The sequence below is a fragment of the Parus major genome, chromosome 1, assembly GCF_001522545.3.
Source record: "Parus major isolate Abel chromosome 1, Parus_major1.1, whole genome shotgun sequence".
In the NCBI taxonomy this organism is placed as follows: domain Eukaryota; kingdom Metazoa; phylum Chordata; class Aves; order Passeriformes; family Paridae; genus Parus; species Parus major.
In genome coordinates, this window is record NC_031768.1 from 4,791,725 (window position 1) to 4,804,483 (window position 12,759).

Genomic DNA, 12,759 nt, shown 5'->3' on the forward strand with positions numbered 1-12,759 from the left:
GTCGGCAGACACAGAACTCATCTCAGCCCCGGGGGAGCTGCGCTGGGGCCGGGCAGGACCTTCCCTCTGCCTCTTCAGCGCAGCTGAGCCAAGGTTTGCTGTGTTTGCAGGGGGAAAAAGCCTCTGACCAGGGATTGTTTTCCTGAAATAGGGAGGAAGGTATGTTTCAGCCACTGCAGCGAAGGAGCAATACCAAGTTGGAAAGGTAAATACGGTTTCAAAGTAAGTACGGGGATATTGCTTTGTACATTGCAAGGAGGAAGTGAAGGGTTGGTTTCACAACCGGCAGAAATAGCTGCTGAAAATGAAAGAGCATAAAACAAGTTTGAGTGACTGAATGGGACATTGTCCTTGGGCTTTGTACATGAAACTGAAATATAAAAAACTGGATTGGTAAACTACTGATTATGTGTTGTAGCCTATTAGTGTGATTTCTGAAGTATAGCTTGGGTTTTGAAATCTGGTTTAATCTACAGTAAAAGGTGATCTTTAAAATGTGTTATCACAAGTTTTATTGCCACAAATTTCTTTGCTTATGTGATGCCTTGAGAGGCTACCTAGAACAGGAGGCTAGACAGTGTTAAAGGAATAAAGTAGATATTTATTAAAAAGGCCTTCAAAGGAAACACTTTGGGCAGTACAAGATCCTGGCCGGGGCTACACCCAGGATGGACAACGCGTTCTTGGGCTGGGAAAGGATTGTTTTGTCTGACTAAACTGTGAAGAGAACTTGCTGATATTTTATATGAAGTTCAGAGTTACATACTAATGCAGTACAGAATCTGGAAAATATGAAAGCTAAAACTTAAGGCATCATTGGAAGGATATTTTTATGTTTATTAAAATGCACATGAATGTCAGAGGAACTTAAGAGATACATGGAGACGGAAACAAATTGTTGACAAGTAAATGAGAACTCAGGTGTTTCTGTCTGAAAATGAAATCATCTCCTATCAAATAGAGTTAGGCTGCAGTTCTCTCTGTGCTGCTGGTAGTCCAGTTGTCTTTGCTGGGAAATGACTGGGCTCCTTGTGATGGGATTTATCCTAAGGATACACTGCTGGGAGCTGGTGTGAGTATGACCTGTGCAGCAGGTGCACAGATCAGCAACCTGGCGTGACCACTGAGCACTGAAACCTTTTGTAAGGTGTCTGAAGTCTTTTCCTGCTTGTAATAGAGCTGTTAAATAGTAACCTGCTAAACAATTGCTTTGCTATAATGATAATTGTCCTGTCCTATTATATTTTAAGAGAACCATTAAAGGAAGTGTTAGACCTCGGGTGTTTGCTCTTTGCTGGCTTCTCAAGCTTTTTTCCCCACTAGGTATTTTTGTCACCTCATTTGTTGTGATTGGAGAAATAATTTTGGTCGTTTGGTGAGAGGACTGTGAGGAGAAGTGGAGTTTGGGATCAGCCTGAAATGAATCTGTTACTGCTGGACGAAAAATTCACTCCTGCTGTGAGCTAATTGTGCCAACCTCTTTTTCTTCTTACCTTTTTTCTCCCACCTGGAGCTATCTGCAGCTCATTTCAGCCAAACACAGATTTCTGAGGAGAAATAGTTGTTTTGAAATTGGAATTTTGAAATCTGGCCTAACTAGCCAGCTATGGCTGTAAGGGGCAATCCCAGCTTTTAGTCCTTGTCTTTATGCTCCTGCTGCCCTGGATTCATCCTACATGGCAGTTTTGTGGCCACAGAATTAGTTAATATTATCTTTTGGATCAGCTATATTTCAGGGCAGGATTTCTGATGGATCAGGCACCTGAACCATGGCTGTGGAGCTACAAGGTCTGACACGAGGCAGGGATCTTTTTCTGGAGTTGAGAAAGGAGAGGAGGAGGTAGGGTTGCACTTTCTCTAACCTCTGCAACCTCTGAGAGGAGATAGGAAACTCGTGTTGGGCGGGAATGATTATGGGGTTTGATTAATTGCACAATCTGATTGGGGCCAGGGAGGAGGTGGAACATGTCAAACGAGATTAGCAAGTCAATTCACTTTTAGGGTAGGGAGGTGTCAAGCTGAACCAGGACACTGTAGAAAAAAATAGAAGTATGACAAAAATGTGTTAACATGAAGGAGCAGAGCCTTGATGTTTTGGTGGGATACTCAGTTACGTAAAGAGGGGGTAGTGTTCCTCTATTCCTGGGGAGAAAGCCTGTGAAGGTTATGAAACTTTCAAGTTTTGCCAGCTTGGACACAGCAGATCCTGTTTGTTGTCACTTACCTGGCTGAGGACGAGCAGCTTTGATTTCTGTAGTAGGGGCAGTGAAGACAAGAGGGGAGAGTCTCAACCTTTGCCTGCCCTGTGGCAGTCCCTAAAATTCTCAGGTGAACACCAACTGTGGGTGCTTTCTTGCTTTGGCTCACTTTCTGTTGTTTACCAGGAGAGCTCATCCTGAATCCTGCCAGCTTCCCATCAGGAGTGTGGCAGTGGCTTGTGCTGACATTAAAGGTTGTGGGGTCCCTGCAGACCCAGGAGTGTCCCTGGGCATCCTGCTGGCGTGGCTGGGTTTGGGCACATGGGTTTCAGTCACACCTTTTGCCTACAGCTGCTTTTGCCACCTGACTTGGCAGCTGCCAGGTAACAGTGCAGCCAGTTCCTGTTGCAGTACCTGGAATAAAGTGTGGGGGTTTTATTGTCAAGGGGTTTCAGCCCATGTAGGAACAAACAGGAGGAACTTGGTGAAAGTTTGAGCCAAACCACCACCGTCTCGCTCTGCCCTGTATACTGAGGACACACGTGATCCTGCCTTCTTCCTTGTGCTGGTGTAGCGAGCTCAAGTGGGGAAAAAACTTGGTTTTTCCTTTTCCAAGGCTTTCTGACTATGTGAAGCTTTGTGCTGATACTGGGACAGGGAAATGGGCTGGAAGAGGGAGTGCTGGTCAAGCCTTGCCAGCAACATTGTTTAGCAGCACCCACTCTCAAGCTGGAGGAGTCTCTCATTCCAGGCTGGAAACACTACAACCATTTTTGAGCAAATTGCAAGCTCATGAATGCTTCTGATATGCTCAAACAGATCTTTGTGAGCTGGGGAGTTGCCTGTTTGTAGTCACTCTGGGACAAAAGCGGAGTGTTTTGACGTAAGCTGGCTTTGGATCAAGTTCTGAGTGCAGCTTTCCTTTGTGTCTCCACTGCTTTGTACCGTGCTGAGCTCTCAAAATAAATTATAAATTATAAAAATCAGAGAAAGCTGCAATTTATATAGGCTTAAAATTCTCCACTGCATTTCTGATGTGCAGTTTAATGATGTTAGTTACTTGCCTCTGAAATGGATAATTGCTGATTCAAATGTTACCATGAGAAAATACCCAATAACTTGACCAGATTATTTACTTAACAGTTTCTCTTATTTGAAGATCAGCAGTAAACAGAGTGGAGAATTTGCCACGTTGTGACTGAAGGTAGAAGAAAAAAAAAAAAACAAAACAAACCTGCAAGGAGATCAGCCCAGCAGCAGATATTCCACACTTGTGGAATCCAGAGGCTTTGGGGGATCTTTGTCACACTTCCAGAAGGACAGAGAACACTGTCACACGTCTGTAATTGTGTCACCTGAAATCTGGTACCAGCTGTAGTGTAGATGGCTCAGCTTCCTCCTGGGATTCGTTTCATCACTTCATTCTCACGAGATCAGTGGTAAGTCTTGAAGTGCTGGTGTGATCCTTGCTGTGAGCAGTGTGAGTTTGTATCTGTTGCCTTGCTCAGAAATTTTGCTTTTTCATTGCTTAATACATACTGGAAGAATATAGATTCAGTTGTGTAATTAATAAATATTGCTGGCATTTAAAAAGTGAGATACTCTGCTGGGAAACCCAAACCCTAACTTGCCAAATCTGCTAGAGAATAAAGCCTTTTGTCCTTTTCTGTGCAAGGTATGTATTTGAAAGAATAAATTGCATTTTCAATATCCTAGGTGGGAGCAATGCTCAAGATTAACTTTCTTTTCTTAGCCAGAAGTGTATTTTCTCCCCAGTAATTTGATGTATGATACAGACTTGTACAATTACAGTTTTAGTTCTTGCTACTGCAGTATTAAAAAAAAAATAAAACAAAAACCAACAAAGCCCCCCAGCAAAACCAAACAAAAATTGAATCCTCCTTCCTTTAGGAAAACTAATCCTGGAAGTTTTATGGCATCAGTTCTTGTGGTTCCTGAGATAGAATACTGAGTCAATTGTTTGTGAATAACAAAAAATAACAAATTAAAGGCCAAGTACTTTTCATCTGAGCCATTTTATGATATTTCCAGTAGCTGAGCAGCAGGAACAAAATAAATTTCAGTTTTGTCCCTTGTGAGGATGTTTTCAGCCATGAGGGTGAATAAATCTGCTTGTGGGATGACTCTTTTTTCCCGTGAATATGCCAGAATTATAAAACAAAACCCTGGTTATGTAAAAGTTCATAAGGGAAAAAATTATTGAAAAGGGTTAATTAAAAGTCAAGGACTGTAGTAGGCAGTGTGATATCAGATATTTGTATGTATATATGTACTTATATTTACAGATGTTAATTTTAGGATCAAGGCTAGAAGGAGCCAGTAGACACACTTTGGATGCTTTTAAAAGCACAAATGCACAAAATGCTATCCTTAAACAACTGAAACTACAGATGGGGAATAGAGTAGATCAAATTGTTATCTTTGTTTAATACTTGCAGTGACAGTGAAATTAAGATGCTCTTTTAATTTGGCTGAACTGTAGAGCAAGAGCCAAGGATCCCAGTGAGGCACAAAGGAGAATTCCTTCCCAATCCCAAAGCTGCTCAATTCTCTTCATGTGCTCCAGTGTCAGTCCCATTGTCCATGTCTGGAAATGTCTGATTGCCATTGTTAGAGAAAGGCAGAAGTAATGTAGAATCCTCAAAGCAGTAAGAAATTAAGGAATTATCCAAAGTGAAAGTTAAGAGAGCCATCACTTATGTCCTAGCAATACCACAAAACCCAACGAGACAGGGAGGTGTGGAATCACCTATCAGTGTGTTGAGCTGATATTTAATAATTTTGAGCTGATATTTAATAGCCCCCAAAGGAGGGTTGCACATGAGGCAAGTCAGCTCTGTGGGCTCAGGGCACTGCCACGTTCTCCTGCCTGTTCCCAAGTGCCACCAGGCTCCCTCCCAAGCCACATCAGAGCAGATGGGAAGCAGCAGAACTGGGAGGGTGGTTCTTCAGGATGCTGGAGAACACAAAAAAAAAAAGTCTTCCACTATTCCAGTCTTATCAAGGACTTGTGTAATGGTTTTGTGTAACTTGGTGCTAAAAGAAAACCTAAATAAAATTATTTGCAATTTTTTTTTATTTTTTCTTTTAATATCATAGGTATAGAGCTTTCATTTTCTCTCTCACTTTCCTGCTGTATGCCAGCTTCCATCTATCAAGGAAACCTATCAGTATAGTGAAGGTAAGAGAGGTGGTGTCCTTGTTTAAACATCCTCCTGCTCCTGCCAGACACGGACGTCGCTGTCTTTCTCAGTATTTCCTGTTGTGAAAGTCAGGGTTAAACTTTAACTTGAAATGCCTTCAAGATGAAAGACTGATGAAGCTGGCACACAGTGATATTTGCTTGATAAACTTTAGTAGAGACCACACCTAGAATATTGCATATAAGTCTGGCTTTTGGGCTGGAAACAGCTGTGCCTGCACTTAATGAATGTGAATTAATCTAATTAGAGATATTTGAGAGGTTTACATTCTTATGGTTGAGAAAAGTTGCTCATAACTGATGAGCTGAACATTCCACTGGCATTTGGAAGAGTGTTCCCAGTACTGTTGAGCATGGTAGTCATCATTGTCTGTATCCTTGTGACTGTTCCCAGTGAAGGTGATGACACATGTTCTCTAATTCTGATAGAATTAGCAACTATTGTTACTTCAATCTTCTGATTTTATAATTTTCCAAACACAAACCAAATCCCCCAATGCTGCACTGTATAAAACTGATGAGTAACAGTGGGCAAAGTACTTGATGTTACTGCAGAATTTCCAGGATTTTCACTGTCAGAAACACCAGTTCACTGTTGGATGTTTTTTTTCTAACCTAGTAATGTCATTGCTCTTTCATGTGATGGTGGCCTCACCCAGCAAAATACCAAACAATTAACAAGGGCCAACAGTTTTACTGATTTGGGTAGGTTTGACACAGGTCTAACCTAGAAGTAATCTAGAATTGTTAAATTTCTTGCTGTAAGGAGAGTTATCAGTCCCCAGTTTGCCAGTGAATTTTCCATTTTCAAATGTCCTTTCTGTTTCAGGGAGAGCTGCATAAGCAGTGTGCAAGTCAAGGTGAACTTGACTCCTACAAAGAATATGCTGCCCAGATCCAGCATGTCAGAAAGCCATTTAATGCCTCTCAGTGTGGATGGGAGCCATTTGGTAAGGCTTGGTTTTGTGGTTTTTTTTTTTTTGTTTTGGATTTTTCTTTCATAATAATGAGCTGATATTTGTAATTAAATTATTTGCTTCTAGCTATTTCTTCACATGTGAGAGATGTGCTTGAAAGGGGTGTTTTGTTTTCCATGTCCTCACTGATTCCTTCACAGAAAGTTGACTTACCTTATGATTTTTTTGCTACTTAAAGTCACTTAAACAAGTGATATTATTTTACTTGCCATAACTAAGAGATGGTTTCAGTGGATCAGTTTTCAGTCAAAAAATGGGGTTTGTCTTTATCATGTCTCTTTAGGAAAAAAGGGTGAAGAATAAAATCAATCATTATAATTTTCTGCTTGTTTAATTCAGGCAATCTTTTAAGTGAAATTACTTGGTGCTTATCTAAATTGGAACTTTGCAGAGTCCTTATCTGCCTGAAGGAATATTTTTCTCTCTATTTTAATGAAGAAAAAGGGGAGACTTTATTGCAGGAGAGACTTGACAAATCACTGGATAGTTTATGAACATGCCCTTTCACTTGAATAGAAAAAAAATATTTGCCTGCTGAACAATTAAATTTTAATTTAATCGTATTTCACTTTAAATGAGACTTTGAATAATTCCTTGACAATTTTATTGCCACCAGAAGCATCAGTGAAATAGATTAGTCCATTCTGTCAATGTGCCAGTCCACCCCAGTCTGTGTAGCCATACATTCTAATTAGTCTCTAATTAGCAATTAAAAAAAAGTCCTGCTCTCTTCAAAGATAATTAAAGATCTGAGCTCTGGGGTTTCTGTGGACAAAATCCAATGTATTAACTCCTGCTGCAGGGTCTACTGAAAAAATACAATCCCCCAGGTGGAATGCACTTAAACCTGGGGAGTGTTTCTTGTTCCTTGACCAAAGGGGGATTGAGTTTGTTTGTCTGAAATATTGATTGACTTTTTTAATAGAGACTTTCAGCCCAAATGTCCTCCTTTTTCCATGGACATTATTGCCAAGCTGCCCCTCTGGAATGGTGCTCTAGACTTGTTCTTTCAGCTGTTTTTCTGGCAAAGCTGGGAGTGACACTGAAGGAAGGAATTTGTTAATATCTGTGACTTCATGCTCAAAGCCAATAGCAATTGTGGCAATTTATTGCAAATAAATACACAAACTTTCTAGCTATGAGCCCTTGGGAGTTGACTTGGTGTTTCCACCAGGATGGAGCCCCTTTGCTCCCTCCATCCTGTCTGCAGTTCCCATTTAGGTGTGATTGTGGTTGTTTACTCCACAGGGCAGAACTGTGGGGTTTTTATAAGCAGAACTTCTCTGTGCTTTGTCAATATTTGGAAAAAGAAATTCAAAAGGCTTTACCCATTAAAAAAACCCAAAAAACATTAAGGTGATTGTTTAAAAGCCTCTATGATGATGGATTTATATTTTTTTCAGCCATTTTGACTGTAAGGACCTCATGCTTTTGCAACTCATCTTACCACTTTTAATCAAGTCTGTTAAATTGGATTTTGGATTTTCTTTTGCCTAAGGCCTTAAGAAAAGGGCACCTTGCTAATAACTGATGTTTCTTCTGTTCCAAAATGTTTTAAATAAGGTGGAGTTTAGGATGGGCCTGTCAATATTTTCCTAATATGTTAGAGGCAGAAGGGTGGTTTTTTTTTTGTTAAATAAAACATTGGCAAAATGTTTGCTGAAGTCAAAATGTGCCTACTGAAAATTGAATGTCAGTGCACATTCACTGACATTTTTCTTGTTATATGTAAAAATGATTGTGAAGTAATTAGTACATTTCAAGTGGTAATTTGTTTTGAATATTATTCTTAGATAAGAGCAACTACAAACAGCTACTGGGAGCACTGGATTACTCATTTTTGTGTGCATATGCAGTTGGAATGTATTTAAGGTAAAACCCCACTCTCTTTACTGTTTATTTATGAGGCTGTGTGACTTCTGTGATATTGAGTTTTCCTACTGCAGAGTTTCTGATGGAGAGTGAGAAATTGATTGCTGAGAGGAAAAAAGCCAACATGATTCTGAGCCCCACATAAAAAGCTTTTTACCTGCACCAATCTTGACTGCCTTGTGCAGGAATATTTTCCAGATTGAAGTCTAGCCTGTCTTTTTTTCATCTAGAATGTAAATCAAATCAGTTTCCAAATTGCACTGATTGGGTTAAAATGATTTGCTTCCTTAAGTCAAATAATGGGATCAGACACCTCCTAAAAATAAAACCAAACCCATCTTAAAGTGTGCAGTCTTAGCTGCTGCTTGGAGATGCTTCTTTTTATTGACTAAAGCCAGAATTGGTAGCAAGGGAGACAAGTGTCACTTCAAATGGCTGGAGACACATAATTTGGAAAATGACTGTGTAAGTAAATGACTTTGAATGTGCTCCAGATGTGTATCTCCCTGAAAGATGGTTGTGCAGATGTCAGAACATAGCAATTAATGAACTTGAAATGTTTTGTTGCTTTTTATTTTTCCCCTGTCAAGGGCTAAAAATTGCTCTTTTGCCACTGCAAAGGCAACCAGCAGTTACCAATAGAGTTCCTCCTCAACCAGAATTAAACAACACAAAATATTCTTCATTTGTGGAGGCTTTTGGGGTGTGATCTCATTTTTAATTATGGCTTTTCTCTTCCTTCCCTGCCCTGTTCCAAGCGGACTCATCGGGGAGCGGCTGCCCATCCGGTACTATCTGACAGGGGGGATGCTCGCCAGTGGACTCTTCACTGCAATGTTTGGATTGGGTTATTTCTATAATGTGCATAATCTGTGGTTTTACATCATGGCCCAGGTAGGCACAGTGTTCATTTAGATACTCAGGGTTCCTCTCATGGTGCTGTTTGGGGTAATACTGGGGGTTTTTCACTTGCACACAGTGATGAGAGGTTGGGTGGGAGGGTGTAAATGATGTCATCTTGTTGAAGACAGGCAGAAGTGATAGAGTGGATACCCCCAGGCTTCATTTTTGAAAAATGGTGGGTTTTTTTTTTACTGGAAGAAATCTTTTGAAAGCAAATTAATGTGTTTCACTCTGTGTCAAATCAGCAATCAAATCCTTGCAAGCTTAAATGCAGGTGAGTTTTAAAACAAGAGTGTTTACTTCTGTCAGTCTGCCAAGACCTGAGTGACACATCCTGGCTTTCTCTGCAGGAAAATTCCATTTACACTGCTAATGATGAGCAGTCTCCCACACTGGTGTGGCTGGGAACAGGCAGCTTATGTAACAAGATTCACTGTGGGAGATTTTTCAGAGCTCAGATCAGGTGTAAAAATAATTTTTACTGTTGGCCTGAAATGGAATTTAGGTCAGGACTAGGGCAGGGTTGTGAGTGGGGCCATTTTGGACAGGTCTGTACCTTGCACTGCTGCTTTCTGTGTTGTTGCAGTATCACTCACCTTTGGCACAAGTGCATGGCAGTGAGCAAGGTGGCACGCAGAGGTACTAACGTGGGGCCAGCACTTCTGTCACCTTGTCACCAGTGAATCTGTCACTGCCCCAGCCCTCTGGGATCAGGTGTTTTCCAGGGCTGGAAATGCCTCCTTTAGGGCTGAGCTGACTGTCTCTCCCCTCTGGGATGTGGTCATTGAGCCCTGTAGCTCCAAGGGTGATGTCACACCACCAATCCCATTGGTTTTTGTTGGGTAGAGTGAGGTTGGTTTTTGTTGCATGTCCAAATGCTCTTTGTACACGTGAGGTTTTGTGTTGTGATATTTGTGTTGTGGTGCAATTGTAGACAGGGAGCTTTTGAGGAGTTGAGATGAGTTAAAGTTCTGTGCAATGTGGAGGCTGAAATAGTTCTTACTTCACCCTGAATATATTAAATTTAATTCCTCCTCTCAGTTTATTTACAAATGTCTGTTAAGCATTTTAAAGTTATCCAGTCTCCCCTAAAGTTATCTTTTTCTGCTTTATTTGATTGCAAACATGCTTTGCCATATGCTCAAGTTGAGATAAGTGTTATGCTGCTGCTGCTTGAGTGTGGGGAATTCACTTCTCAGTTCAGCTCAGAGCAGTGTGATTTTTGATAAACACGTGACTGAATTACAGTATTCTGTGATTTAAATCATAAACTAATTATAGAGATTTAAGGAGAGGGAAGAATCTGCAAAACTTTAACTTGTTTGTTCTTGAGGGGGGGGAAAAAAATGCTTTCAAAACCCCCCCACTAAATTTCTAAACTCAAAAGCATTTGTGTAGACTTCTTTTCCCAATGCAGCACTCATTAGGAATTAGTGTAGGAACCTGTTTAATGACAGGAAATGTTCATTTATTATTTTTTTACCTCCTTTCAGATAGCTAATGGGTTGGTGCAAACCACTGGCTGGCCAAGTGTCGTTACATGCATTGGCAACTGGTTTGGAAAAGGAAGGTAAATGATACATAATCCAGAGGTTTGGAAGTACAGATCAGTCCATGCTGTGATATTATCTATTTCAATATATTTCTTAGGCTTCTGTGGGTTTGGTTTGTTTTGGTTTTTTGAGATGAAACTAAGCAGTTAGAATTTTGAAAGGAGCTTCCTTTATGCTGCTTATTTTATATATGGGTTTGAAACTGTCTCCCTCCTGTCAAAACAGCGTTCTGTGGTATCTTTTTCAGATGAATTATTTCAGAATTGTGTTAGAATAATTCTTGCAAATATAAACAGTCTAAAACTGCTCTTAGTAAAGGCTGTTATTATGCCATTTTAATGTGAAATTTCCTGTGTTTTCATTTGTGTTTCAAAACAGTTGTCAGGGCATAACTGTAAAAAATGCCTTTGTGTAATGTCTTTTTTATAAACTTGAAAATTTAATTTAGAAGGCAAAATACACATGGCATCTGATTTAACCTTTCTTTTATCACCTTCTTTAGATCATCTGGGTCTGTCTTAACCCTGCAGAGATCACTCATGGTGTTTATGTTGTCACACCATACAGTAATTTTCTGTACATTTTGCAAGAGCTGCATGCTAAACCCACTGGCTCTGATAATGATTGATGCATGTAGCATATAAAGATGCAACTATGGGACCATCCTTTGTAGAGCATTATTGTTAATCAGTTCCAGAGAAGAATGTCCTGAAATTCAGTATTTGATTTTTATATAAACCACAGAATAGTTAAAAAGATGTAGCCTCAAAGTAATTTTCCATTAGGAAATGCAGAGAATGGTAACTGTCATATAATATGGAATGAGACTGGGGAGTCTGTGCAAAATAAATACATTTATTCAGGCTTTGCTTTGTGCAAAAGCAACATCCTTTACTTCTAGGATGCTACACACTGGGCTGGTGAGTAGGGCTCTGGTTTAAATGTCAGTGACCTGGTCCTTGTTTTCATTCTGCTGTAAGTCCATGAAGCATGAACAGATCTCTTAGATCTTGTCTTCAGGCTATGGAAAAGATTGGGGTTTGTTCAAGTTAGGCTGCTCCAGGTAAAATCCTGCTGAGGGCAAGGCAGGTTTCCCATGACTTAAAAGGGAAAAAAAAATCCCTGCTGTCTTGACTTCAGTGGGATTTTTTTAAGCTTTACCTTAGCTCAGATGGAGCTGATGTGTGTTTTATCCAAGCTTGTGAAGCTGTCATCTTCCACCAGAGCCCAGCAAGTCCAGAATGGGATCAGGAAATACTGAATTTGCTCCACATACCCTGTATAGTTTGTTTTCTTCTGCATGACAAGTCTTACATGTCCTGCAAGCACCAGATTATCAATGCAGTGTGTTTGCAGGAAGATTTTTATTCCTTAAAGGCATCAGACATGCTACACAGCATCAGCATATTTGTTTTAATCAAAGAAACTATTTAGAAATATGCAAGCCCTAGTGGTGTTTTTAAATGTCAGTAAGTGCAGGATAAATTCAGTCATGCACAGAGAATTTACAAGTTTTATTGGTATTTAGGTGCTTTGAAACTGCCAGATGGAGATTGTAGCATAAATAAATGACCAGTTGAAGAACCATAAGATAAATTTCACTGACACCACAGATGTGCAGCCATTTTGATACACTTTTCTCAAGAGATTAATGCTGATAATGAATGTTTGGGGGTTTGTGTGTTTTGTTTTTAATGCAGGAGAGGTTTGATCATGGGAGTCTGGAATTCGCACACTTCAGTGGGGAATATCTTGGGATCCTTGATTGCTGCTTACTGGGTGTCCACGTGCTGGGGTCTCTCCTTTGTGGTGCCTGGGGTCATCGTGGCTGTCATGGGGGTTGTTTGTTTCCTGTTCCTGATTGAACGTGAGTGCTTCAGTGGGACACAGCCACAGAGGGTTCACACTTCTCAAGCTGTACTTGGAGAGCTTCTTCCCAGAACACTTGATGGAGAAGAGCCTGTGTTCCTTCACAGAGCTTACCCAGTCAGAATTAGAGTCATTGAGGTTGGAAAAGCCCTCTGAGGTCATCA

At 40.3% G+C, this 12,759-nt stretch overlaps 1 protein-coding gene across 12 annotated transcripts in view; it reads left to right on the forward strand.

The window, feature by feature from the left end:
- SLC37A1 (solute carrier family 37 member 1) overlaps positions 1-12,759 on the forward strand; it is a 35,208-nt gene that overhangs the window by 1,208 nt on the left and 21,241 nt on the right. For 3 of the 12 annotated variants that reach the window (XM_015637832.2, XM_015637863.3, XM_015637855.2), the window contains exons 2-10: positions 111-222; positions 1,324-1,840; positions 3,342-3,637; positions 5,319-5,400; positions 6,251-6,371; positions 8,192-8,270; positions 9,029-9,164; positions 10,667-10,743; positions 12,427-12,593. In XM_015637832.2, the coding sequence (XP_015493318.1) occupies positions 3,582-3,637; positions 5,319-5,400; positions 6,251-6,371; positions 8,192-8,270; positions 9,029-9,164; positions 10,667-10,743; positions 12,427-12,593 (718 nt within the window). In that variant the 5' untranslated portion in view covers positions 111-222; positions 1,324-1,840; positions 3,342-3,581. The remainder of the gene's footprint in view (positions 1-110; positions 223-1,323; positions 1,841-3,341; positions 3,638-5,318; positions 5,401-6,250; positions 6,372-8,191; positions 8,271-9,028; positions 9,165-10,666; positions 10,744-12,426; positions 12,594-12,759) is intronic. The other 9 variants (XM_015637873.2, XM_015637883.2, XM_015637839.2 and 6 more) reach the window with 9 other exon arrangements.